The following is a 27,192-nucleotide window of genomic DNA, read 5'->3' on the forward strand; positions in this document are numbered from 1 at the left end:
TCCGCCCCAAGGGGCCTCGCACAGCAAGATTGCTAGTTAATCCTTTCTCATTACATAATACCCAGTCTAAGATGGCCTGATCTCTAGGTGGTTCCTCGACATACTGGTCCAGGAAACCATCCCGTATACACTAGGAATTCCTCCTCCACAGTATTGTTACTAATTTGGTTAGTCCAATGTATATATAGATTAATAAAGTCACCCATGATAACTGCTGTGCCCTTATTGCACGCGTCTCTAACTTCCCGTTTAATGCCATCCCCAACCTCAGCATTATTGTTTGGGGGTCTGTATACAACTCCCACTAATGTTTTCTGCCCCTAAGTATTTTTCAGCTCTACCCATACAGATTCCACATCATCAGCTAATATCCTTCCTTACTATTGTGTTAATCTCCTCTTTAACCAGCAATGCTACTCCACCTCCTTTTCCTTTTTGCCTGTTTTTCCTGAATATTGAATACACCTGGATGTTGAATTCCCAGCCTTGGTCACCCTGGAGCCATGTCTCCGTAATCCCAATTATATCATATCCGTTTACATCTATTTGCGCAGCTAATTCATCCACCTTATTACGAATGCTCCTCGCATTAAGACGCAAAGCCTTCAGCTTTAATCCCTTCCCGCCTCCAAGGAGACAGGACCCGGGCAGGACGGCTTCCTGGCAAGTGGGCACGGAGGCGGGTTTGCCACCCGCCCCCAAATTCTGCAACTTTCCCAGCAGTCCCGCCTCCTTGGGGCTGAGAAAATCCAGCCCCTAGTGTTTCCTTAGACTTTGCTAGCTTAAAGAAACGGACCTATACTTTAGCAGCAGAATAATATGTTATGATTTATTGTCCTTGTCCTTATAAAATAGCACAAACTCAGATTTACTGTGTGTGCATATATTTGTATGCATATGAGTTTTATCCTTTGTTTCAAGTAAAGTAACATTAGCTTTTAACACTGGAACTACTTTTGCACTGGATGTGTTGCTGTGAATTAGTATCAAAATTCTCTGGTAGTTGTCATTTTCATAGTGGGTGTTCCATTAGTTGGCGTGTAATTGTTGGAGGCTGTAATCCTGGCAGGTGATGCATGATCTTTAACTGTATAGCCTTCCCCCTACCTCTTCATCCCACCCCACTGCTAGAGATGACTCTTCTAGTAGACAAGATCAATACCAACTACGAAGCATTATTTCAGGCCTTGCTTTTTATTGTGTGCTACATATTGATTTGTTAACTCCAGGCACTATATGTAAGCCAAAATGACCTGCCTCCTTCTGAGTTACAATGCGTTTGTTTTCAGCAGTACTTATCTGAAGAAAAAAGAAATGTGAAACTACTTCATCCTCCTGAGAAAGTATTCTCTACACACCCATGATACTGCTTTACCAGCTCTCTTTTTGGAAGAGTTTCCTTTCGTTCTGTTCTCTGTTTCAAGAAAACTGTTCGCAAAGTGCATGGAAATGCATGGAAAAATATTGTGAAAGTAGTGTCTCTTGTGATCTGTTATAACCTCTTCTCAAGTAGTATATCTTGAGGTGGTAGCCAGACAGAATGCAGACTGGAGGATGCTTGGATTCAAACAATGGCAATTATCATAATCCAGTACATGGGCTTTATACATCATTGGATTTTCTGACAGCAGTAATTGCAGGTAGATTGCTAAACCTGTACAACAAACATTGTTATTGTTGTCTATATCGGAACAGGAGTCGGCCATTCGACCCCTTGAGCCTGTTCTGCCATTCAGTTAGATCATGGCTGATTTGTATCTTAATTTCACCTACCCGCCTTGGTTCCTTAACCCTTAATACCCTTGCCTATATTCCTTCATCCAAGTCATTTAAAAATATAGTGAAAACCTGCGGCCCCAGTACAGATCCCTGGGGACACCACTAGTCACATCGTGCCAACTTGAGTACATAACCATTATCCCTACTCTGTCTCCTACCTCCTAACCAATTCCCAACCTTTTTGTTATGCCTGGTGGAAAGCTGTCAAAAATAGTACCTTCAGACATGTGAGGGTAACAATTTCCCATCTGAGACCCTGAGGTGGAAAGTGTGCAGTGGGACCTCCACCTGGCTGTTTCTGCCTGAACTTTCTCTTTTGCAGCTAAAGCTGTGTGAGCAGCTACCTACTGAGCAGGCTGCCTCTGGGCGCTCGCATGCAGCTGACTAGAATTTTCATATTCAAAAGGGAGCGGAGCTGGTACTGGGGGGAGAAAAACTGCTCTGGAACTGAACAGTTTCCTGATTTTTTTTTTTTTAAGGAGCACTCAGACAGAGGAACTCTCGAGTACATTATTGCAGTAATGGGGGCACTCCTTCCTACATGAAGTGGGTACAAGGAGGGAAGCCCTGTTCAGCGCTTGGGAGGAGGTGACCACCAGAGTAAATGCTGCCTCCAGCATTTAGTCTTTTTGATTACTTTGTCGTAACTCAATCTATTTCAAACTGAAACAATGAAGCCCATTATCCAGGGTGACCAGGGACATGAGCAGCTCGTCAACTCATCCCAGATGACCAACAAGTACACATACCCATTGTGATGAGGACCTCTGCGCTGCCGTCCTACTGGGGTTGGATTTCCAGTGCCACCTCAAAAGCGTTACGATGGCGTACGGTGGCCCCCTCCCCCCACTCACAGTCCGCAACCAGCAGCCTCCAAATTGCCCGCCGCGCACCAGATGCAACCTCTCCACACTCAGAGTCCCACCCCCCCCCCCCCCCCACTGTTTGCTAACCTCACCCCCGACTGTAAGCCCATCGCCACAAAGAGCAGGCGATACAGTGCCGGGGACAGGGTTTTCATCAAAACCAAAGTGGAGCGGCTCCTGAAGGAGGGGATTATTGAGGGCAGCTCCAGCCCCTGACGAGCCCAGGTTGTGGTCGTTAAGACCGGCGAGAAACAACGCCTGGTCATCGACTACAGCCAAACAATAAACCGCTACACCCTGCTGGACGCCTACCCACTCCCCCGCATAGCTGACATGGTCAACCAGATCGCGCAGTACCGCGTCTTTTCGACCATCGACCTGAAATCAGCGTACCACCAGCTCCCCATCCGCCCCGAAGACCGCCAGTATACTGCTTTTGAGGCAAACGGCCGCCTCTATCACTTCCTTAGGGTTCCCTTTGGCGCTACCAACGGGGTCTCCGTCTTCCAAAGGGAGATGGACCGGATGGTCGATCAAAACGCGCTGCAGGCCACTTTCCCTTACCTAGACAATGTGACCATCTGCGGCCATGACTTGCAGGACCATGACGCAAACCTCGAGAAATTCCTCCGCACCGCCCAACTCCTGAACCTGACATATAACAAGGAGAAGTGCATATTCCGCACAGACCGCCTCGCCATCCTTGGCTGTGTTGTGGAACACGGGGTCATCGGTCCCGACCCGGACCGGATGCGTCCCCTTATGGAACTCCCACTGCCCCACTGCCTAAAAGCTCTGAAGAGGTGCCTAGGGTTTTTTTCCTACTACGCCCAGTGGGTCCCCTACTATGCAGACAAAGCCCGTCCGCTGATCAAATCCACCTCTTTTTCCCCTGATGGCAGAGGCCCGCTCGGCCTTCCACCGTATCAAGGAGGACATTGCCAAAGCCACCATGCACGCAATGGACGAATCCATCCCCTTCCAGGTGGAAAGCGATGCGTCCGACTTCGCTCTGGCCGCCACCCTTAATCAGGCGGGGAGACCTGTGGCATTCTTCTCACGAACCCTCCAGGGCCCGGAGACCAGACACTCCGTGGTCGAGAAGGAGGCCCAGGCTATTGTGGAGGCTGTGCGTCATTGGAGGCACTACCTGGCCGGAAAACGATTTACCCTGCTCACTGACCAGCGTTCAGTTGCTTTTATGTTCAACAACAAGCAGAGGGGCAAAATCAAAAATGACAAGATCTTGAGGTGGAGAATCGAACTTTCCACCTACAATTACGAGATCTTGTACCGGCCTGGGAAGCTAAATGAACCCCCGGATGCCCTATCGCGTGGCACCTGCGCCAGCGCGCAGATCGATAGGCTGAGGGCCCTCCACAATGACCTCTGCCACCCGGGGGTCACCAGGTTCTTCCACTTCATCAAGTCCCGCAACCTGCCTTACTCCATTGAGGAGGTCAGGACCATGACCAAGAACTGCCAAGTCTGCGCTGAGTGCAAACCGCACTTTTATAGACCAGACCGAGCCCACCTGATAAAAGCCACTCGCCCTTTCGAACGCCTGAGCGTCGATTTTAAAGGGCCTCTCCCCTCCTCCGACCGCAATGTGTACTTCCTCAACATCATTGACGAGTACTCCCGTTTCCCGTTCGCTATCCCCTGCCCGGACATGACCAGTGCCACGGTCATTAAATGTCTGAACAGCCTCTTCACCCTGTTCGGTTTCCCCAGCTATATCCATAGCGACCGGGGCTCATCGTTTATGAGCGACGAACTCCGCCAGTACCTGCTCGCTAGGGGTATAGCCACAAGCAGGACCACCAGTTACAACCCCCGGGGGAACGGACAGGTGGAAAGAGAGAATGCAACAGTTTGGAAGGCCGCCCTACTAGCCTTAAAGTCTAGGGGCCTTCCGACCTCCCGCTGGCAGGATGTGCTCCCCGATGCGCTCCACTCGCTTCGGTCACTGCCACCAATGCCACCCCTCACGAGAAAATGTTTGTCTTCCCAAGGAAGTCCACATCGGGGACAGCGTTACCGCCATGGCTGACATCCCCAGGGCCGGTACTACTGAGAAGACACGTGAGGACCAGTAAAACGGACCCCCTGATCGAGAGGGTCAACCTCCTCCACGCCAACCCCCAGTACGCTTACATTGCGTACCCGGACGGGCGGGAGGACACAGTCTCCATACGAGACCTCGCACCCTCGGGGACTGCTGTAACCCATTACCACCCCCCCCTGCCCACGACCCGATATCCAACCCCAGCAGCCGGCTCGCCTTGGACCGTCACCCACGAGGACTACACTCCAATGCCCCAGCCTACACAGGACGCGACGCCGGAAGCTCCACCACCCCTGCCGTCGCCACGTCGATCACCGCGGCAGACAAGACCTCCGGAGACTCCAATACACGAACTTTTAAATACACTTCACCCCGCCGGACTCATTTTTAAACAAGGGGTGAATGTGGTAAACCACTGTTATACCTGTCTGTATGTGTATGTGGATTCCACTAGGTACAGGTCTGGACATGCCTCGGCTGACTCCTCCCACTATTCCAGGTATATAAGTGACTACCTCCCAGTCCCTTAGTATTCTGGACGGGTCGACCACTCGAGACTAGACCTTCATTCTTTAGTTAATAAAAGCCTGGTTGTTACTCGCTTAACCTCAGTCTTTTGAGTAATTGATGGTGCATCATTGGGGCACTCCTTCCTACATGAAGTGGGTACAAGGAGGGAAGCCCTGTTCAGCGCTTGGGAGGAGGTGACCACCAGAGTAAATGCTGCCTCCAGCATTTAGTCTTTTTGATTACTTTGTCGTAACTCAATCTATTTCAAACTGAAACAATGAAGCCCATTATCCAGGGTGACCAGGGACATGAGCAGCTCGTCAACTCATCCCAGATGACCAACAAGTACACATACCCATTGTGATGAGGACAATGCTATTCACTTGGGAACAGCATGAGATGCCTGCAGAGAATGTACTCCTGGGAGCGGGGGTAGTGGATTTGGTAGAGAGGCGTGCTGGAGAATCCCTCCATGGAAAGGTATCCGAGACCCTCCCCCTTTATTTTCTGGGGTCAGAGTTATCAGAAAAAAGAATGGAAACCCATGGTCAGAGACAGTCAGATTTTAAACAAGTGACTGCAAGATATAGGCCTAATGTCAGGAGCTGAAAGCTGAAAATGCAGTTAGAAGTAGTCTGAAAGAAAGGTAAAGACAAAAATAAGTAAGTTAGCCCATGAAAGGGACAGGGCACATAGTTTATTTCCCCATGTTTTCGAGGAGAGAAGTGATCTTGAGCTAAGCAAGTAAAATTTGCTTTGATTGTTACTCTACTTTTATTTTCTGTCTATGAAGCAAAGCCACTTAATAGCCTCGTCTCACCAAGTATTTCTCTGTCCACCTCCCAAAAGATTGGGGATGCACACGTGAGGACATGTGCAAAAGACACAATATCAAGTTCAGAGTGGGGTGGGGGGGGTGGTGGTGGTAGGGATAGGGGAAGTCCTTTTGTTATGTCTCTGGGTTATACTATCATCATTAGAAATTGAGCAATACAGGCACACTCCTGACACAAGAAATAAGAGCAGGAGTAGGCCTGCTCCGCCATTCAATCAGATCATGGCTGATCAGCGACCTCCACTCCACTTTCCTGCCCGCTCCCCACATCCCTTGATTCACCTGGAGTCCAAAAATCTATCTATCTCAGCCTTGAATATACTCAAAGACTCGGCATGCACAGCCCTCGGGCAGAGAATTCCAAAGATTCACAACCCTTTGAAGAAATTCCTCCTTCTCTCAGTCTTAAATGGCCGACCCCTTATCCTGAGACTCCAGCCAGGGGAAACAACCTCTCGGCATCTACCTTGTCAGTCCCCCTCAGAATCTGACATAAGACACTCTGGCTTCTTACTGAAGTGGCCAGCATCCAAAACTAGTAACCCCCACTTTCCTCTATTTTATAGTTCTATGTTGTATTCAGTTGAACATGATAGATAAAGCTAATTTCATGAGTTAATGGTATTACAAAAAAATTACCAGTACTTTGCTTGATGGACCAGCTGGTCTATTCCTGCTCATCATTTTGAGAGATTTTTATGCTTCCCCATTTGAGGGCATATCTTGTATTTTACAGACAGACCCAGTGAAACATAAGGTGGAAAGAATAAGCAAAATGTAAGTACTTTCCTTTTATCACTGAATTAATGAGAGCTGCATTATGTTCCAAGTATCTACACTATCACATGTTTGTTCACAATTAGATTTTAGTAAAAGCTTCAACAAATATGACAGTACTTAATTGGCTGTATAGTGCTTTGGGATGTTCTGAGGCCTTTCATGACGATATAAAGGCAACTTCTTTTCTCTCTCTCTCTCTCTCTCTCTTTCAAAAAGTGTTTGGTTAAAATCAAATTCTGTGTCATTTATTTATCCGCCATATACTAGTGAGGATTGCTGTCATTCCACCAGGGGAAATCACCTGGTTACTGCCCCTTCCTGCAGTGGTCCTCAGGAGGTGCTTGCCCGTCTAGCATCGAAGACCTCTTTCTGAGATGCACCCTCTGTTTTTCCTGTCGGCAGCAGATCCTCTCTCGTCTCGCACAGTTGAGAAAGTGCCGTCATTTTGATCAATGTTGTGTTACCATGGATTTGAAATCCTCTTCTGTGGGTCTATGACTTATAGGGAGAGGTTATCATTGAAGTTTTTTTGTTTTGTTTTACTCTACAAATCTCTCATGCCATTTGAATGGATGCCATTTTTACTGCTAGCTTATTTTGATTGTATTGACCCCACTGTTAATTCCCACTGCGGCTACTAGCACATGCCAGGTAATCCTAGGGTAGGGGAACATATCAACAACAATTTGCTTTTATATAGCGCCTTTAACATAGAAAAATGTCCCAAGTAATGTTAGAGGCATAGTCAGACAAAATGGACACCTTTCCTTTCTTTTGCTTTTCCTTCTTTTGTATAAATCTATTCATTTTTAGAGCAACTGAAATTACTTTGTAGCCTGTAGAAAATATTGGCCACATTTTTGTAGTACCTGATTCTAGCCACTGGGTAGCACAGATTTCTATACTAAAATGTCATTTGTACTTGGCACCCAGAACTGACTGACGCTGTGCAGTACATTACAGGTCTGTTTCAGCGCAGCACCATCCTGTGGAAGAAATTGAATACAACAACCGAAGTTTGTTGCACCACAAACCTTTTTGTAATAATCTGGTGTTAGACCACCAGGTTTCACACACACACACACACACACACCTGATCCTCTGGAGCGGGAAAACAAATTGGTATTCAATCAGTGCAACTTCTGATCAGTTTAAGGGTGAGACGTTGGATGATTGAGTAAAGCAATTCCTGAGGGGGGGGGGGGGGAATTGGCATGTTGAGATGGTGCTGCCACATGAACAATGTACCTTTTCTGACACATGGGGAGAAGCACCTGCCACTTTACAAGACAGTTTGGTAATAACATTTGAAGGACATACTCTTTTTGGAGCTGGCTTCAAGACAAAATAAAATGTTCTGTAATTGCAGCTTTTGAGGTATGCTGATCCAGGAGTTATTTGTTCAAAAAATAGTTTTAAACCATTATGGTTAGATACTTGGCAGCTGTCCTTCATTCTGCCAGGGCCATTCTCACTTCATCTAGAGCCATCCTTTGTTCCTTGAATATCTCTTAATGTCTCTCAATCTCTCCTGCTTTCTATCCTGTCTCTGACCTTCCCTTTTGTTCTTTCATCCCCTCCCCCTTTTCCCAGCCCTCACTTGCTTTAAAATCTATCCCTTTTCCTGCTTTTTATCCAGTTCTGACGAAGGGTTTCGACCTGAAACGTTAACTCTGTTTCTCTCTCCACGGATGCTGCCCTGGCCTGCTGAGTTTTTCCAGCATTTTCTGTTATTTCGGATTTCCAGTATCCGCAGTATTTTGCTATTGTCCTGGTTAGATACTTCTAGTTTTGTTCTCAACACCTTGATCCAAAAACTAATTTTGACTTGGTCATATTTCTAAAGCATACAGAATCTCCCGAGTGGGAGAGAGGAGTCGTATTAATTGAACTTTTTATTTTTTCCCCCCCCAGGATTGAAGAAACTGCAGAATTGCTGAAGTGTACAGAAAGTTCAACTGAGACTCCTTTAGCAGGTCCTTTATTGTCACACAAGCAAGACGCTGGGGGCGCTGAATACCTGAAATAAAACCAGAAAATGCTGCAAACACTTGGGTCAGGCAGCAGCTGTCGAGAGAAACCGTGAACGTTTCAGGTTGATGTCCTTTCATCAGTACTGGTGCTGATCACTTCATTGTAATGGTTTCGTGTTTATAAACTATCGTATCTGTTGATAAAAATGAGAGTATATTTTTGCAATCTTTTTTAATTTAATTGAATGTTTAACTTCAACACTGAAATTCCTGGGCGTGAAGTACTTGTAATATCAACGTAAACGGGTCATTCCAAACTGTCAGTAGCTACAATAACAGATGTCTGCATAAATACAAGCTGTGTGAAGAGATTAAATGTTTAACCTGTACAAAGTTGTGTAATATGAATAAAGGTGACCTTTTCATTTTCTGTAGATTGTGTTTTTTGCACTATGGCCATCATGCTTGGCACCATTTAGTGTTGATTTATTCCACAATTGGAAGAAATGAACTGCAGTATGACCTGTAGTGCCCTGCACAACTGAGTGGGCAAACAAAAGACAACATTCAGATTATCTCATGTTTGCAGTAGAATTCATGGTTGACTTTTGGTCATACGAAATTCCTTATTTTACACTGGTCAAATCTCCTGGCAACAACTAGAGGTGGGCACAAACAAAAAAATTGACCTTGACCACTAATAAACTCAAAACAACATTTATTTTTTACTGACCAGTTTCAGCCTTAGCTCTGGTAGCACACTCAGCGCAGTGTTTAAGGTGCCATCTTTCAGATGAGATGTTCAAGAGGGCCTGTCTGCGCTCTCGGGTGGATGTAAAAGATCCCACAGCACTACTTCAAGAAGTTCGACCGGTGTCCTGGCCAACATTTATCCCTCAACCAACATCACTAAAACAGATGATCTAGTCATGTTATCTCATTACTGTCTTCACCAACTGGCTGCTGTGTTTCCCTACAACTCCACTTCAAAAGTGAAATGCTTTGGGATGTCCTGAGGGTGGGAATGCTATATAAATGCAATCATGTTTGCAGTTTTTATTTTTTCCAAAGGTAACAAAGTTAATGATTTTGAGAACATACTATACTGTTTGTTTAAAAGTGAATAGTTGACCTCTGATAACCGCTAACTTTTATTTCATTGCCAATGTAAACTTTTATAATGGAAATCCTGTATGCAGGAACAACATGACCATAATAGGTGACTTTACCTCTACCCCAGTATATTATCGGCTAGTTCATGTATGTGACAGGAAAGGATTTCCTACAGTGTGTCTGAGGCTGCTTTTTGGACCAGTATAGTCCAAAGATGGAGACATTGCTGGATTTAGTTCTAAAGTGGGGCAAGCAAGTACTCCTAATAGGGGAACATCCAGAAAATAGTGACCATATCAGCAACAAAAACGTGCATTGTGTAGCACCTTTAATGCAGAAAAGCCTCCTAAATCACATCATAGAAATGTAGTCAGACAAAAATGGACATCAAGCCAAAGAAGGAGGGGTGACCAAAAGCCTAGTCATGAGGTGGATTTTAAGGATATTCTTAAAGACGAGGGAGGTGGAGAAGTTTAGGAAAGGAATTCCAGAACATGAGACCTAGAACTCTGAAGGCATAGCTGCCAATGGTGGAGTGAAGGGAAGGGGGCTGCAGAAGAGGCCAGAGTTGGAGGAATGTAGCGTTTTGGAGGTGGTGTAGGGCTGGAGGATGTTGTAGGGAGGAGGCGAGGCAGTGAAAGAATTTAAACAAGGATGAGAATTTTCAATTTGACACGTTTGAGGGATTGGGAACCAATGTAGGTCAGCAAGGACGGGGGTGATGGGTGAGTGCGACTTGGCGCAGGGTAGGATATGGGCAGAGTTTTGGATGAGCTGACCTTTACTGAAGGAGGAAGATGGGAAGCCGGTGAGGACAGTATTGTTATAGTGGAGTCTGGAGATTATTGGGTTCTACAGAAAAATTGAAAAGGAGAGGGAACAATCAAATTTAAAGGTTCTTGACTGCATAAAAGGAAAGCCAATTTCATTGAGAGACAATGGGAACCAGTCGAGCAAAACTGGCAAATAGAAGAGTGCATAAGAAATCTGAAACATTCGAACAGGTGATTATTAGGGTAGATTTTATATCTAGCTATATATACAATGATGATGCAGCACAGAAGGAGGACATTTGGCCCATTGTGCTTGTGCTGGCTCTTTGATAGAGCTATTCAATTAGTCCCATGCCCCTGCTCTTTCGCCATAGCCCTGTAAATTTTTTCCCTTTTAAGGATTTCTCCAATTTTTTGAATGTTATTGAATCTACTTCCACCACCCTTTCCGGCAGTGCAATCCAGATCACAACAACTCGCTGTGAAAAAAATGTTGCCTCATGGTGCCTCTGATTTTTTTGCCAATCATCTTAAATATGTGTCCTTGGGTTACAGACCCATCTGCTACTGGAAATAGTTTCTCTCAAAACCATGCATGATTTTGAACACCTCCATCAAATCTTCTCTTAACCTACTCTGTTCTAAGGAGAACAACCCTAGCTTTTCTAATCTCTCCACATAACTGAAGTCCCTCCTCCCTGGTATCATTTTAGCAAATCTTTTCTGCACTCTCGCTAAGACTTTGACATTCTTCCTAAAGAGTGGTGCCCAGAATTGACACAATACTCCAGCTGAGGCCTAACCAGTGTTTTCAAAAGGTTTAGCATAGCTACCTTGCTTTTGTACTCAATTCCTCTATTAATAAAGCCAAGAATCTCATGCATTGTTTGACATGTATTTATCCTAGGCCTGAACATCTTCAGCTGCTTCATCAATGACCTTTCCTCCATAAGGTCAGGTGTGGGGATGTTCGCTGATGGTTGCAGTGTTCAGTTCCATTTGCTGCAACTCCCATAATGAAGCAGTCTATGCCCGCATACAGCAAGACCTGAACGACATTCAAGCTTGGGCTGTTAAGGGGCAAGTAACATTCGCGCTTAAAGTGCCAGGCAATGATTATCTCCAACAAGCGAGAGTCTAGCCACTGCTTCTTGACATTCAATGGCATTACCATTGCCGAATCCCCCCACCATCAACATCCTGGGGGTCACCGTTGACCAGAACCTTAACTTGACCAGCCACATAAATACTGTGGCTACAAGAGCAGGTCAGAGGCTAGGTATTCTGAGGCGAGTGTCTCACCTGACTCCCCTAAGCCTTTCCACCATCTGCAAGGCACAAGTCGGGAGTGTGATGGAATACTCTCCACTTGCCTGGATGAGTGCAGCTCCAACAACACTCGAGAAGCTCGAAACCATCCAGGACAAAGCAGCCTGCTTGATTGGCACCCCATCCACCTCCTCAAACATTCACTCCCTCCACCACCGGCGTACTGTGGCTGCAGTGTGTACCATCTACATGATGCACTGCAGCAACTCGCCAAGGCTTCTTCGACAGCACCTCCTAAACCTGCGACCTCTACCACCTAGAAGGACAGGAGCAGCAGGTGCATGGGAACTCCATCACCTCCAAGTTCCCCTGCAAGTTGTGCACTATCCTGACTTGGAAATATATCGCTGTTCCTTTATCGTTGCTGGGTCAGAATCCTGGAACTCCCTCCCTCACCGCACTATGGGAGTACCTTCACCCCAGGGACTGCAGCGGTTCAAGAAAGGTTCATCACCACCTTCTCAAGGGCAATTAGGGATGGGCAATAAATGCTGGCCTTGTCAGCGGCACCCACATCCCATAAACGAATTTTAAAAAGCCTTCCCAACTTGTCCTGCCACCTTCAAAGATTTGTGTACATACACCCCCAAGTCTCTCTGTTCCTGCACCCCATTTATATTTGTACCATCTAATTCATATTGCCTCTCCTCATTCTTCCTACCAGAATGTATTACTTCACACTTCCCTGCGTTAAATTTCATCTGCCTTGTGTCTGCCCATTTCACCAGTCTTTCCACGTCCTCCAGAAGTCTGTGACTATCCTCATTGTTTACTACATTTCTCAGTTTTGTTTCATCTGTTGAAATTATGATCTGTATACCCAAGTTTACCCAAGTCGAGGTCATTAATATATATCAAAAAGAGCAGTGGTCCTGACCCCTGGGAAACACCACTCTAAACCTCCCTCTAGTCTGAAAAACAACCGTTTACCACTACTCTGTTTTTGTATCCATGCTTCCACTGTTCCTATAATTCCATGGGCTCTAATTTTGCTAACAAATCTATTATGTGGTACTTTGTCAAATGTCTTTTTGAAAGTCCATATACACATCAACCCTCTTTGTTACTTCATCAAAGAACTCGATCAAGTTAGTCAAACACGATTTGCCTTTAAAAAATCCATGCTGACTTTCATTTATTAGCCCATACTTTTCCAAATGCCAATTAATTTTGTCCCGGATTATTGTCTCTAAAAGTTTTCCCACCACAGACATTAGGCTGACTGGCCTGTATCCGCTAGGTTTATCCCTCCCCCCTTTTTTAGTCGGGTGTAACATTTGCAATCCTCTGGCACTACTCTCATATCCAAGGAGGAGTGGAAGATTGTGTCCAGAGCCTATGCAATTCCCACCCTTACTTCCCTCAGTAACCTAAGATGCGCCCCATCCAGACCGGATGACTTCTACTTTGAGGGCTGCCAACCTTTTAAGTACCTCCTCTTCATTTTTATCCTATCCAATATTGCTATTGCCTCTTGCTTTACTGCTACATTGGTAGCATCCTCTTCGCTAGTGAAGACAGATGCAAAGTACTCATTTGCCACGTCCTCACTCTCCAAAAGAAGATCTTTTTGGTCCCTAATCAGCCCCACACTTCCTTTGACTACTATTTTACTAATTATGTGTTAAGGAAAGACTTTTGGGTTCTCTTTTATTTTAGCCGCTAATCTATCCTCATGCACTCTGTAAGGGGTTTTCTCTTGCTAGGTCTCTCTCGCTGGCGAGACCTCTCTCTTTTGCACAGTAATTTACTGAGTGGTTCGACCCACTCACCCCTTAGGTTCTGTACACTGGACTTTGAGGCAGGAACTACAATGCAGAGAATACTCTGTAGACCAAGTTTAATGAAACGAAGTGAAATTTTATTGCATAAAGGAAAAATTGAATGTAAGCCAATAAGGTACATGGGAGGGAAAAACAAATCATAATACAGTACTAACCAATATATCCACAGGCATATTATACTTTACAAGGTTCATCATGAAATAGGGAAACACACGGAACATCGAGGGACAACAACTCATTGTTAATTATCCCCTAAAATGCCCACCCCTAAACCTAGCTAGATTAGATTATGAGGGGCCAGAAACATGCTCACCAGTCCCAGTTAGAAATGTCTTCAAAACATCTCCGATCCCAATCGTCTACCGAATCATCTTCTTCTTCCGAGTCTGAGCGGCCTCTCTACCGAACCCGAACTCCTAACCGAACTGTACCTTCTTCGGACCCCCGAACGATCGCTCAAAAATGATCTCTACAATGCTCTTCTTGTTCTTCCGCACTGCTCTCTCTCCGAACTCGAACTCCTAATGGCTACCCCGGGTCTCCAGTTATACTTCTCATGGAGGCCCTTATCTCCCGCCATATCAAGGTTAGTCTTTGTTTAACTTTTGGCAGGCTTGTAGCACAGAGGAGCAAAAACTAGACTTCCTCGGATGCGTAGAGAAATTAAAATCAGTTACATGACAAATCTAGGGTTAATGATACAAAAAGAAAGTGGAAGTATGGAGAGGAAGCAAAAAAAAGAGACAAAAGGCTAAGAAACTATAAAGAACATAAGGAATTATAGTAAAGGCTTTTTATTAAACTAGAGTGACACTCCAGTGCAGTACTGAGGGAATGCTGCACTGTCGGAGGTGCCATCTTTCGGATGAGACGTTAAACCGAGATCCTGTCTACTTTCTCGGGTGGACATAAAAGATCCAATGGCACTATTTCGAAGAAGAGCAGGAGAGTTATTCCCCAGTGCCCTGGCCAATATTTATCCCTCAATCAACATCACTAACAACAGATGATCTGGTCATTATCACATTGCTGTTTGTGGGACCTTGCTGTGCACAAATTGGCTGCCACGTTTCCTACATTGCAACAGTGACTACACTTCAAAAGTATTTCATAGAAACATAGAAGATAGGAGCAGGAGTAGGCCATTCGGCCCCTCGAGCCTGCTCCGCCATTTAATGAGATCATGGCTGATCATCCAAATTCAGTACCCTGTCCGTGCTTTCTTCCCATATCACTTGATCCCTTTAGCCTTAAGAAATATATCTAACTCCTTCTTGAATATATTTAATGAATTGGTCTCAACTGCCTTCTGTGGTAGAGAATTCCACAGGTTCACCACTCTCTGGGTGAAGAAATTCCTCCTCATCTCAGTCCTAATGGCTTACCCCTTATACTTATGGTGTGGAGATGCCGGAGTTGGACTGGGGTGGACAAATGTAAGAAGTCACACAACACCAGGTTATAGTCCAACAGCTTTATTTGAAGTCACAAGCTTTCGGAGCGCTGCTCCTTCGTCAGGTGAAGTGGAGAGATGCATAAAGACACAGCTTATATAGTCAGAGAATAATGTCAGATGTTTACAGGTAACCTTCGTCGTCCAGTACTTCCCCGGAGCAGAGAAACTACGCCTTGTTCTTCACAGCCTTCAACATGTCGATGACGACGAACACCTCGCTAAGGCCATCCCCACGCCTCCACTACTCGTCTTCAAACAGCCGCCTAACCTCAAACAGACTATTGTTCGCAACAAATTACCCAGCTTTCAGGAGAACAGCGACCACGACACCACACAACCCTGCCACAGCAACCTCTGCAAGACATGCCAGATCATCAACACAGATACCATCATCACACGTGAGGACACCACCCACCAGGTACATGGTACATACTCATGTGACTCGGCCAACGTTGTCTACCTCATACGTTGCAGGAAATGATGCCCCGGAGCATGGTACATCGGCGAGACCATGCAGACACTGCGACAACGGATGAACGGACACCGCGCAACAATTGCCAGGCAGGAGTGTTCCCTCCCAGTTGGGGAACACTTCAGCAGTCAAGGACATTCAGCCTCCGATCTTCGGGTAAGCATTCTCCAAGGCGGCCTTCGAGACACATGACAACGCGAAATCGTCGAGCAGAAACTGATAGCCAAGTTCCGCACCCATAAGGACGGCCTGAACCGGGACCTTGGGTTCATGTCACGCTACATGTAACCCCACCTGACGTAGGGTCATCCAGACTCGAGTCGTCGTTGGCTTGTTCTCTCTACACAGATGCGGCTGGACCTGCTGTGATTTCCAGCAAAAAAAATGTTTTTTGTCTGTTTTTTTGTTTTTCATACAGACCCCAGCATCTGCAACATTTGACCCCTTGTGACCCCACCTCATTGTTCTTTGATGTAATGTTTTCCTGACTGACCTGTTTGGACACCATTCACACCGTTGATTGCTGTGATTATCTCTCTGCCGAGGTGTGATAAATGGCAGTTAGAAAGATTACCTGTAAACATCTGACATTATTCTCTGACTATATAAGCTGTGTCTTTATGCATCTCCCCACTTCACCTGACAAAGGAGCAGCGCTCCGAAAGCTTGTGACTTCAAATAAAGCTGTTGGACTATAACCTGGTGTTGTGTGACTTCTTACCCTTATACTTAGACTGTGACCCCTGGTTCTGGACTCCCCCGCCATCGGGAACATCCTTCCTGCATCTAGTCTGTCTAGTCCTGTTAGAATTTTATAAGTTTCAATGAGATCCCCTCTCATTCTTCTAAACTCTAGTGAATATAAGCCTAATCGACCCAATCTCTCTTCATATGTCATTCCTGCCATCCCAGGTATCAGTCTGGTGAATCTTCACTGCACTCCCTCCATGGCAAGAATATCTTTCCTCAGATAAGGCGACCAAAACTGCACACAATACTCAAGGTGTGGTCTCACCAAGGCCCTGTACAACTGCAGCAAGACATCCTTGCTCCTGTACTCGAATCTTCTCGCTATGAAGGCCAACATACCATTTGCCTTCTTAACCGCCTGCTGAACCTGCATGCTTACCTTCAGCGACTGGTGCACAAGGACACCCAGGTCTCGTTGCCCTTCCCCTTTTCCCCTTTTCCCAATCTATTGCCATTCAGATAATAATCTGCCTTCCTGTTTTTGCCACCAAAGAGGTTTCGCATTTACCCACATTATACTGCATCTACCATGCATCTGCCCAATCACCCAACCTGTCCAAATCATACTGGAGTTTCTCTGCATCCTCACAGCACACACGCCCACCCAGCTTTGTGTCATCTGCAAACTTGGAGATATTACATCTAGTTCCCTTGTCTAGATCATTAATATATATTGTGAATAGCTGGGGTCCTAGCACCGATCCCTGCAGTACCCTACTAGTCACTGCCTGCCACTCGGAAAAAGACATGTTTATTCCAACTCTTTGCTTCCTGTCTGCCAACCAGTTCTCTATCTAAGACAGTACCTTACCCCCAATCCCATGTGCTTTAACTTTACATGCCAATCTCTTATGCAGGACCTTCGAAAGCCTTCTGAAAGTCCAAATACACCACATCCACTGGTTCTCCCTTATCTATTCTACCAGTTACATCCTCAAAAAATTCCAGTAGATTAGTCAAGCATTTAACTTTTGTAAACCCATGTTGACTTTGTCCGATCCTGTCACTGTTTTCCAAGTGCTCTGCTATTACATCTTTTATAATGGACTCTAGCATTTTCCCCACTACCGATGTCAGGCTTACCAGTCTATAATTCCCCGTTTTCTCTCTACCACACTTTTTAAATAGTGGGGTTACATTAGCTACCCTCCAATCCATGGGAACTGTTCCAGAGTCTATTGAATTTTGGAAGATGACCAGCAATGCATCTACTATTTCTAGGGCCACTTCCTTAAGTACCCTAGGATGTAGATTATCAGGCCCTGGGGATTTATCGGCCTTCAATCCCGTCAATTTCCCTAACACCATTTCCCTACAAATACTGATTTCATTCAGTTCCTCCCTCTCATTAGACCATATGTTCCCCGACATCTCTGGGAGATTATTTGTGTCCTCCTTTGTGAAGACAGAACCAAAGTATGTATTTAATTGGTCTTCCATTTCTTTGTTCGCCATTATAAATTCCCCTGATTCTGACTGCAAGCAACTTACGCTTGACTTCACCAATCATTTTCTCTTCACATATCTATAGAAGCTTCTGCAGTCAGTTTTCATGTTCCCTGAAAGCTTACTCTCATACTCTATTTCCCCCCCTCTTAATTAATCCTTTTGTCCTCCTTTGCTGAATCCTAAACTGCTCCCAATCCTCAGGTTTGCTGCTTTTTCTGGCCAATTTATATATCCTCCCCTTGGATCTTATGCTATCCCTAATTTACATAGAAGAAACATAGAAGATAGGAGCAGGAGTAGGCCATTTGGCCCCTCGAGCCTGCTCTGCCATTCAATGAGATCATGGCTGATCATCCAAATTCAGTACCCTGTTCCTGCCTTCTCTCCATATCTCTTGATCCCTTTAGCCTTAAGAAATATATCCAACTCCTTCTTGAATATATTTAATGAATTGGCCTCCACTGCCTTCTTTGGCAGAGAATTCCACAGGTTCACCACTCTCTGGGTGAAGAAATTCCTCCTCATCTCTGTCCTAAATGGCTTACCCCTTATCCTTAGACTGTGACCCCTGGTTCTGGACTTCCCGACCATCGGGAACATCCTTCCAGCATCTAGTCTGTCTAGTCCGGTTAGAATTTTATAAGTTTCGATGAGATCCCCTCTCATTCTTCTAAACTCCAGCGAGTACAAGCCCAATCGACCCAATCTCTCCTCATACGTCATTCCTGCCATCCCAGGTATCAGCCTGGTGAATCTTTGCTGCACTCCTTCCATGGCAAGAGCATCCTTCCTCAGATAAGGCAATCAAAACTGCACACAATACTCAAGATATGGCCTCACCAAGGCCCTGTACAACTGCAGCAAGACATCCTTGTTCCTGCACTCAAACCCTCTCGCTACGAAGGCCAACATACCATTTGCCTTCTTAACCGCCTGCTGCACCTGCATGCTTACTTTCAGCGACTGGTGCACAAGGATGCCCAGGTCTCGTTGCACTTCCCCTTCTCCCAATCTATTGCCATTTAGATAATAATCTGCCTTCCTGTTTTTGACACCAAAGTGGATAACCTCGCATTTATCCACGTTACATTGCATCTGCCATGCTTCTGCCCAATCACCAAACTTGTCCAAATCATACTATTCCCCTTACAATAGGATCCCCTATTTCTATAGCTCTCCCCCTCTTTTTCCTCCCGTCCTGTGCAGCAGAGCCACCCCTGGTGCCAGGAAGTTGGCTGCTGCTGCCTTCCTCTGGTAAGCCATCCCCCCCATCAGTATCCAGAGCGGTATATCTGTTTGAGAGGGGGATGGCCACAGGGGACCCCTGCACTACCTGCCTGTGCCTAGTACTCTGCCTGTTGGTCACCCGTTCCCTTTCTGCCTGTACCACCTTTATCTGCGGTGTGAACAACTGATTAAATGTGCTATTCACGACGTCCTCAGCATCGTGAATGGTCCAGTATGTATCCAATCACTGCTCCAGCACCGCAATGCGGTCTGCCAGTAACTGCAGCTGGACACACTTCCTGCACACATAGCGCAGGAGGAGCATACCACAGCACCAGGCTGTCCTGCCATGACTTACCCTTTAATTAATTGAAATTAAATTAAATCAAATCAATCCCACCAATTACACTACAGATAAATGATATATTTTAGGGCCCTGGTTTACCAACAGTCCCCGCTACAGCACAGAGACCCTAGAAACTATAAAGCACAGAGTTAAAGTTTAAAAAAGAAAGAAATACTCACCAACCAATCACTTACCTGCTTTCTGGTGACGTCACACTTCGATTACTTTTTACTTCTCTCCCTCTCTGAGATTGGAGATTGGTAAGCCTACCTGGTCTCTGGGGGCCTTTTAAAGCCTCGCCGCTCGCGTTTCCCGCCGCCGCCGCCGCCGCTGACGCTATGAGGCCTACCTGGTGTCTGGGGCCTTTTAATTTCCCTTGTTAGCCATGTTTGAGCCACCGTTTTTGTTTTATTTTTATGCCAGACAGGGATGAACAAATTCTGTAGTTCATCCATGCGATCTTTAAATGTTTGCCATTGCCTATCCACCGTCAACCCTTTAAGTAACATTCCCCAATCCATCCTAGCCAACTCGTGCCTCATACCATCGTAGTTTCCTTTATTTAAATTCAGGACCCTAGTCTCTGAGTCAACTACTTCACTCTCCATCTTAATGAAGATTTCATTGGCTGTACAGCACTTTGTTCGTGAATGGTGTTATATAAATGCAAGTCTTTTTTCTTTTAAACATTGAAAGTAAAGAAACAGCTAAAGAAATGGTAGGACCATTTATAAATGAAAAGGGAAACCTTGTAGACAATGAAAGAATAGTAGAAATACTAAATGAGATCTTTGCCTCGCTTTTCACAGATGAGTCTGAGAGTGGAAATGAAAGGGTACAAGAGGAGGAGGTGAAACATTTAGACAGCATGACTAGAATTGTAAGTAGTAATAAAAGAATTGGCAAAGGCAGTGGCTCTGATGGTAAATATTATAGAGGGAAATAGCAGATGTTCTGACCACAATGGTACACACATCTGGATGGACAAGCTGTGCTAGAGGACTGGAGGGTTGCCAATGTAACACCTTATTCAAAAACAGATAAACCAGATGATAGATACAAGCTATTCCCCAAGGATGGGCCACACTCTGAACAGGGAGGGTAGTAATATAGAACCAGCTACAGGCAGGAGAATATCTTTGGTCCATTTAGCCCACCTATCCACTGTATTCCTTTGTGTGTTTCTAATGAAAATAGATTGACCACCCTGGGGCTTTCCTCTCTTGATAATGGAAGGCTGAGAAAAGTGATTAAATTATGCTAATGTGCTTTTGAGTGGATGAGCAGAGAAGTAACGAGGTATTTAAACCAGGAAGTTGAGGGTGAGGGTGATGGCTAGGAAATAAAACCAACCAGGATTAGCTAATAATGAAGGGAGAAGCTGATGAGGATAATATTCATGCAGACAATGTATGAAGAGGCATATGGCATAGAGGAATTAAAGGAAATAGACTATTGAAAAATGGGAAAGGAATGAAGCAAAGGTAGGGGTAGCTTCAACTTTCCAAGAAAGAAAGACTTGTATTTCTATAGCGCCTTTCACAACCACCGGATGTCTCAAAGCGCTTTACAGCCAATGAAGTTGCCATGGGATCTTTTACGTCCACCTGAGAGAGCAGACGGGGCCTCGGTTTAATGTCTCATCCGAAAGACGGCACCTCCGACAGTGCAGCACTCCCTCAGCACTGCACTGGAGTGTCAGCCTAGCTTTATATGCCCAAGTCCCTGGAGTGGGACTTGAACCCACAACCTGCTGACAGAACTGCATTCCTCCAACTCCAGCCTCTCATGCAACCCCCACTCCCATCCCCCCCAGCATTGGCGGCCGTGCCTTCAGCCGTCTGGAGCCTAAGTTCTGGAATTCCCTCCCTAAACCGCTCCACCTCTCTTCTCCATTAAAGCCCTCCTTAAAACCTACCTCTCTTTTAGTCAAGCTTTGAGCCACCCGGCCCAATATCTCCTTCTTTGGCTCTGTGTCCCTTTTTTGCCTGATTACGCTCCTGTGAAGCGCCTTGGGACATTTTTATCACATTAATGGTACTATATAAATACAAGTTGTTCTAGGTGATTTTAATTATCCACTTATCATTTGGAATAGCGAGAGAGTAAATGAAGAAAAGAAAATGGAATTCCTAAAATATATACAATTCAATTTTCAATTTTCAATTCAATTCAATTCAATTTTATTTGTCATATATGCAGCAGACGTGTGTACTGCACAATGAAATGTTGATTTTTACGAGTCCTCCCAAAAGGACTCCTTCCTCGAGCAAGATACTAGTAGACCTACAAGCACTGCTAGAACCTGGTTGTGAATAATGAATTGGATCATGTCGATGAGCTCAGTATGTGTGAGCACCTTGGGAGGCAGTAAACCACAATGTGATGAAGTTTAAAATCCAACTAGAAAGGGAAATAGGTACAAAGAGTAGAACAAGAGAAATAAAAATACTGGAGCAGTAAGACTCACCATGAAGCTGCTGGATGGTCATTAAAAACCGAACTGGTTCACTAATGTCATTCAGGGAAGGAAACCTGCCGTCCTTACCCGGTCTGGTCTATATGCGACTCCAGTCCCACACCGATGTGGTTGACCCTCAATTACCCTCAGAAGTGGCCGAGCAGGCAATTCTGTCGCATCAAAGCTGCTGCACCGCACGAGTTGCAGCGGTTCAAGAAGAAGGCTGGCCTAGTCAGAGCAACGAGGGATGGGCAACAAACGTGACGCCCTCATCCCGAGAACGATTAAAAAAAAGAAAATCCTGAAGGAGGTGAAGAAAGAAATTGTAGGAGCCCTAGAAATTATATTTTATAAGTAGGTAGAAATTGGATCTCACTGTGCCCGTTTTATGGGCATTAAATGGGCTGGTAATCCCGACCGACCCTGGCATTGAAGTCCCCAAGAAGAATGACTTCATCGTCTTTTGGGATACCAGACAAGGTTTTATCCAGGTCAGCATAGAAGATTTCCTTTGCTTCATCTAGCGAATCCAGGATGGGAGCATAAGCACTCACAACAGTTGCCATCTGATTGTTGGATAGGGTTAGACGCATTTTCATGAGGCGTTCATTGATTCCCACAGGAAATTCGGAGAGTTGGCAACAAGTTCATTTTTGATGGCAAATCCAACTCCATGGATCCGGGGGTTTTCCGTTGGCTTCCCTTTCCAGTAGAATGTGTAACCCCCCTTCTCCTCCTTCAATTGACCTTCTTCTGCTAGTCGAGTTTCAGATAGGGCCGCTATATCAATGTTGCATCGTTTCAGCTCTCTGCATACGATGGCCGTCCTTCTCTCTGGTCGATCACTTGTTGCACTGTTTACTAGTGTCCTCACATTCCATGCTCCGAAGTTCAATTTTCTGTCTTTAGGACCACATTTTGGTGACCCCTCTGGATGCGGTATTCCAGACAGGGTGTTATTGTGGTAGGCTATTTTTGGGGCACCTTTTCTAGCCCCCTCCCTGTTCAGGGTGAGCAGAGCGGATCCTAAATAGGGCTGCTCAGTCGTGGGTGTAGCCGCCGGGGGACTCCCCTGCCTCGATCCAGGAACCCGACGACTGAATCAGACACCCACCGCCTAGTGTGCCAGCTTGTGATTAGGAGCTTCCAAACCTCACAATCCTGCCCCCATCACCACTTACTGATCGCCACAGGACTTTACGCTGGCGTGTTGTAGAGGTAAATGTAGATCCCTCTGAAGGACGCCTGTACGTGGTATCTTTTAGCGTGGGGTGGTTGGTGCACTGTCAGCCACCACACGATCCTTGACAGAAAAGGGGCCAGGGTCCAGTGGCAAGGAAAAACCGAGACGCCTGGAGACCCCTCTCTGCTGCAGCCTTCTTCCGCCTTCACAGTCGTTGTGGTGCTTCTCGCAGCCCCTGAACCAAAGTAACTCAGAGTTACCACCGTCATCCGCCTGTTCCACTGTTGAGGACTTGGTATGGATCGCACTTCGTCTGGAACCTTCCCCTAGACCTTACAGCCTTGGGTGACCCTGTCAAGAGCTGTGCTCCCGACGGCATCGCTCACAGGTTCATAGGTTCACGCAAGCCTCTCCACCACGACAAGGTGGCGATCCAAGGAATGGTTTAACTCTGCTCAAGGACAAGGAGGCAATTGACACAAGATGGAGGGAGCATTTTCAAGAACTGCTCAACCGACACAGTAGCGCAGATCTGGAGTCCATCAATCAATTACCGCAGAGACCAGAAAGGGAGGAAATGGGGGCACCCCCAAGCATTGTAGAAGTGCAGAATGCCATCAGGTCCATGAAAAACAACAAAGCTGCCGGCTCAGATGGGATTCCAGCAGAAATCCTTAAAAAAGGTGGCCCTGAGCTCCTGACACACATACATGCCTTCCTCCTAAAAATATGGCAGCAGGAAGAAATTCCACAAGATCTCAGAGACGCTTTGATTGTTACTACCTTTAAAAAGGGGGAAAAGTCGGTGTGTGGTAACTACCGAGGTATCTCCCTTCTTTCTTCCACAGGAAAAGTGCTTGCCCGTGTCCTTGCTAACAGACTTTTGCTGTTATCTGAGGAGGTGCTTCCGGAGTCGCAGTGTGGTTTCCGACCATCCAGAGGAACAACTGATATGATCTTCACAGCACGTCAATTACAGGAGAAATGCCGTGAACAAAAGCAACCACTGTTCATAGCTTTCATAGACTTAACTAAAGCTTTTGACACCATCCACCGCCAGACTTTATGGCATATCTTGTCTAAGCTTGGTTGCCCCGATAAATTCATCTTAGTTCTGAGGCTGCTACATGACAACATGTCCGCAGCAGTTCTCAGCAGTAGCGGTTCTATTTCAGAGCCCTTTACAGTTGAGACAGGAGTAAAACAGGGCTGCATCATTGCTCCAACCCTTTTTGCAGTGTTCATCTCAGTTATCCTCCATCTCACCGGCAATGATCTGCCCACCGGAATTCAAATCCTTTACCGTACTGATGGCCGACTTTTCAATCTCAACAGGCTTAAGGCCAAGAGCAAAGTCTCCATCACTACCATTATGGAGTTACAGTATGCAGATGATAACGCCATCACAGCTCTTTCCGAGCATGATCTACAAAACACCTTGAATGCTTTTTCCAGAGCCTACAAACTTCTGGGCCTCACCATGAATATAAAGAAAACCCAGGTGCTCCACCAGCCATCACCTAATCAGCTTGCAACTCCTCCCTCTATAAAGATTGATAATAACACCCTTGAAAATGTCAACACCTTTCCATATCTTGGTAGCCATTTATCCTCCAAAGCTGACATTGATTCTGAAATCCATGAGTTGTGCAAGTGCAGCCTTTTCTAAACTGAGGAGGAGAGTCTTTGAAAATCATGACCTCCAAGTCCAAACTAAAATTCTTGTATACAAAGCCATCATCCTTCCCACCCTTTTATATGGAGCTGAAACCTGGACTACGTACAGTAGACATCTCAAAGCCTTAGAGCAATACCACCAATGCTCTCTACGCAAAATCTTGAGGGTCAGCTGGGAGGACAAGCGTACCAACTGGAGTATACTTGAAGAGGCCAATATCTACAGCATCACTACGCTCATCATGCAGCATCAACTCCGATGGATTGGACATGTCATTCGCATGTCAGACTCACGTCTCCCAAAACAGGTTCTGTACTCCCAGTTGAAGGAAGGGCAGAGGTCTCCTGGTGGTCAAAAGAAGCGTTACAAAGATAACATCAAAGTAATCCTTAAAAAGTTCCATATCGATATTAATAACTGGGAGGAAATCGTACTGGACAGAGACAATTGGAGAAAATGCATCCACAACGGTGCCGCACTACATGAAGAGAATCTCCAGCGTGCCGCTGAGGATAAACGCCAGCGCCGTAAGGAGAGACAACAACTTAAGAAGACCCATACTCCAGTCACTACCAATAGTCTTACATGCCCACACTGTAGTAGAGTCTGTGGATCTCGGATTGGCCTCCACGGCCACCTGAAGACCCACAAGTAGATGACTGATGAAGGACATACCATACTCGAATTTGAGTGGTCGCCGATGATGATGAAAATGGGCTCACGAGGCCCAATTTTGGGGAACAATGTCCTGTGCCTCAAGGACACCTGAAAAATCCGGAATTACTGCCGGCGATAATTGGTGTCCCGAGGAGCGGAGCAGGTGCTGGACTTTCTCCACTCGGCTTCGCCTGCTGTGGATTGCGGCCGAGGGAACCAGAAAAAAAATTGTCCCAGAGCCAGGAAGAGAAGGAAGTGCTCCTCCCAGACCCACGGCACTCCTGACGGCTGCCATCGCCTCGCCCTCCCGCTATCCTCCTCTCTCTCTCTCGGTACTCACCTGAGGGCCGCTGCCGACGAGGCAGGAGGATTGAAATTCACCACCGCAGAAGGCTGAGCTGCATGTGGAGGTGCGACGGGCGCTGGTTGCTCTCCCGGATAATTCAGATGAGGCCCGAGGCCTAATTTTGGATTGAACTCGGGCCTCCCGGTTCAGGCGCGCCTTGCAGTCTCATCGAATAATTTGTATCCCTATGTGTGAAATACAGGAATCTCTGTTAACCGGCAAAATGCAGGAGTAGGTTCAGGTAAGTTTTACTTCATATTAGTGGCCGTTCCTGGATCTGTGGCCGTGCAACCGGGGTTCCTGCACCTGTTGCTATGCAACTGTGATGCCTGGAGCTGTGGCCGGGGTTCCTGCACCTGTTGCTATGCAACAGGGACGCCTGGATCTGTGGCCATGTACGGGGCTCTCGTACCTTTTACTATACCTCTCTGTAATCCGGACTTTTTGATAAGCCGGCACCACGCCGGTCCCGTCGGTGCCGGATAAAAAAGAGTTTCCTGTAGCTGTTTAAGTTCTCAGCGGAGGCACTAGGTGTGCCGGCTCTTTGAAAGAGTTATCCAATTAGTCCCACTCCCCTGCTCTTTCCCCATAGCCCTGCAAATGTTTCCTTTTGTATATAGATATATATTTATCCAATTGCCTTTTGAAAGCTACTATTGAATCTGCTTCAGGCAATGCATTCCAGATCATAACGAATTGCTGAGTAAAATAAACTTCTCCTCCTCTCCCCCCTGGCTTTTTTTGCCAATTATCTTAAAACTACCTCAATAATTAATTAAAGAATCTAGCAGGCCATTGAAAATCCTTTGTAATTAGAGTTTTGTGTTATGAATTTAATAAAACGAGCTCACAAGTGCAGTGTGCAATAAGAGAGAACCTTCACTGGCTACTAGCTGCTAGCTATGCCTGCACTGAATTAAACCATCTAGACCCTTGCTTATACTGTTTCTCTCGAGATAAGTGTCCTGTGCTATTTTTCCTGATAAAAACCTAACACTGAATGGGTTATTTGAACAGCAGATTGCCTGCAGTTCCTAAGGCCATTGTGTAAGTGAACTGATTTGAACTGTGAACCCAGATTCAAGTGAGAGTTTCTATTAGAAAGATCAGCAGCAGCCTTCTCTGAACTTGGTTATAAAGAAAGTATAGAACCATATCAGATCTCTCATACAACAACAGCATCTTTATATAGCGCCTTTAATGTAATAAAACATCCCATACACTGTAACATACAACAAAACTGTTATGTCTACAAGCAGGATAGACACGGCGTGCATCAGGATCACACAACAGACGAGGTGAATGACCAGTGGTGTTACCTGAGGGAGGAATATTGGCCAGGACAATATTAGAGGGT

The 27,192-nt window shown here is 45.8% G+C and overlaps 1 protein-coding gene across 2 annotated transcripts in view; it reads left to right on the forward strand.

The window, feature by feature from the left end:
- Nucleotides 1-9,241, forward strand: part of cep44 (centrosomal protein 44) — a 71,754-nt gene extending 62,513 nt beyond the window's left edge. For both annotated transcript variants that reach the window (XM_085977697.1, XM_085977692.1), the window contains exons 10-11: nt 6,795-6,835; nt 8,753-9,241. In XM_085977697.1, coding sequence (XP_085833823.1) covers nt 6,795-6,835; nt 8,753-8,867 — 156 coding nt within the window. In that variant the 3' untranslated portion in view covers nt 8,868-9,241. The remainder of the gene's footprint in view (nt 1-6,794; nt 6,836-8,752) is intronic.
- The last annotated feature ends 17,951 nt before the right edge of the window (nt 9,242-27,192 follow it).

Source organism: Somniosus microcephalus, chromosome 1 (genome assembly GCF_052327205.1).
Source record: "Somniosus microcephalus isolate GS21.2 chromosome 1, FLI_Smic_1.0, whole genome shotgun sequence".
Taxonomy (NCBI): Eukaryota; Metazoa; Chordata; class Chondrichthyes; order Squaliformes; family Somniosidae; genus Somniosus; species Somniosus microcephalus.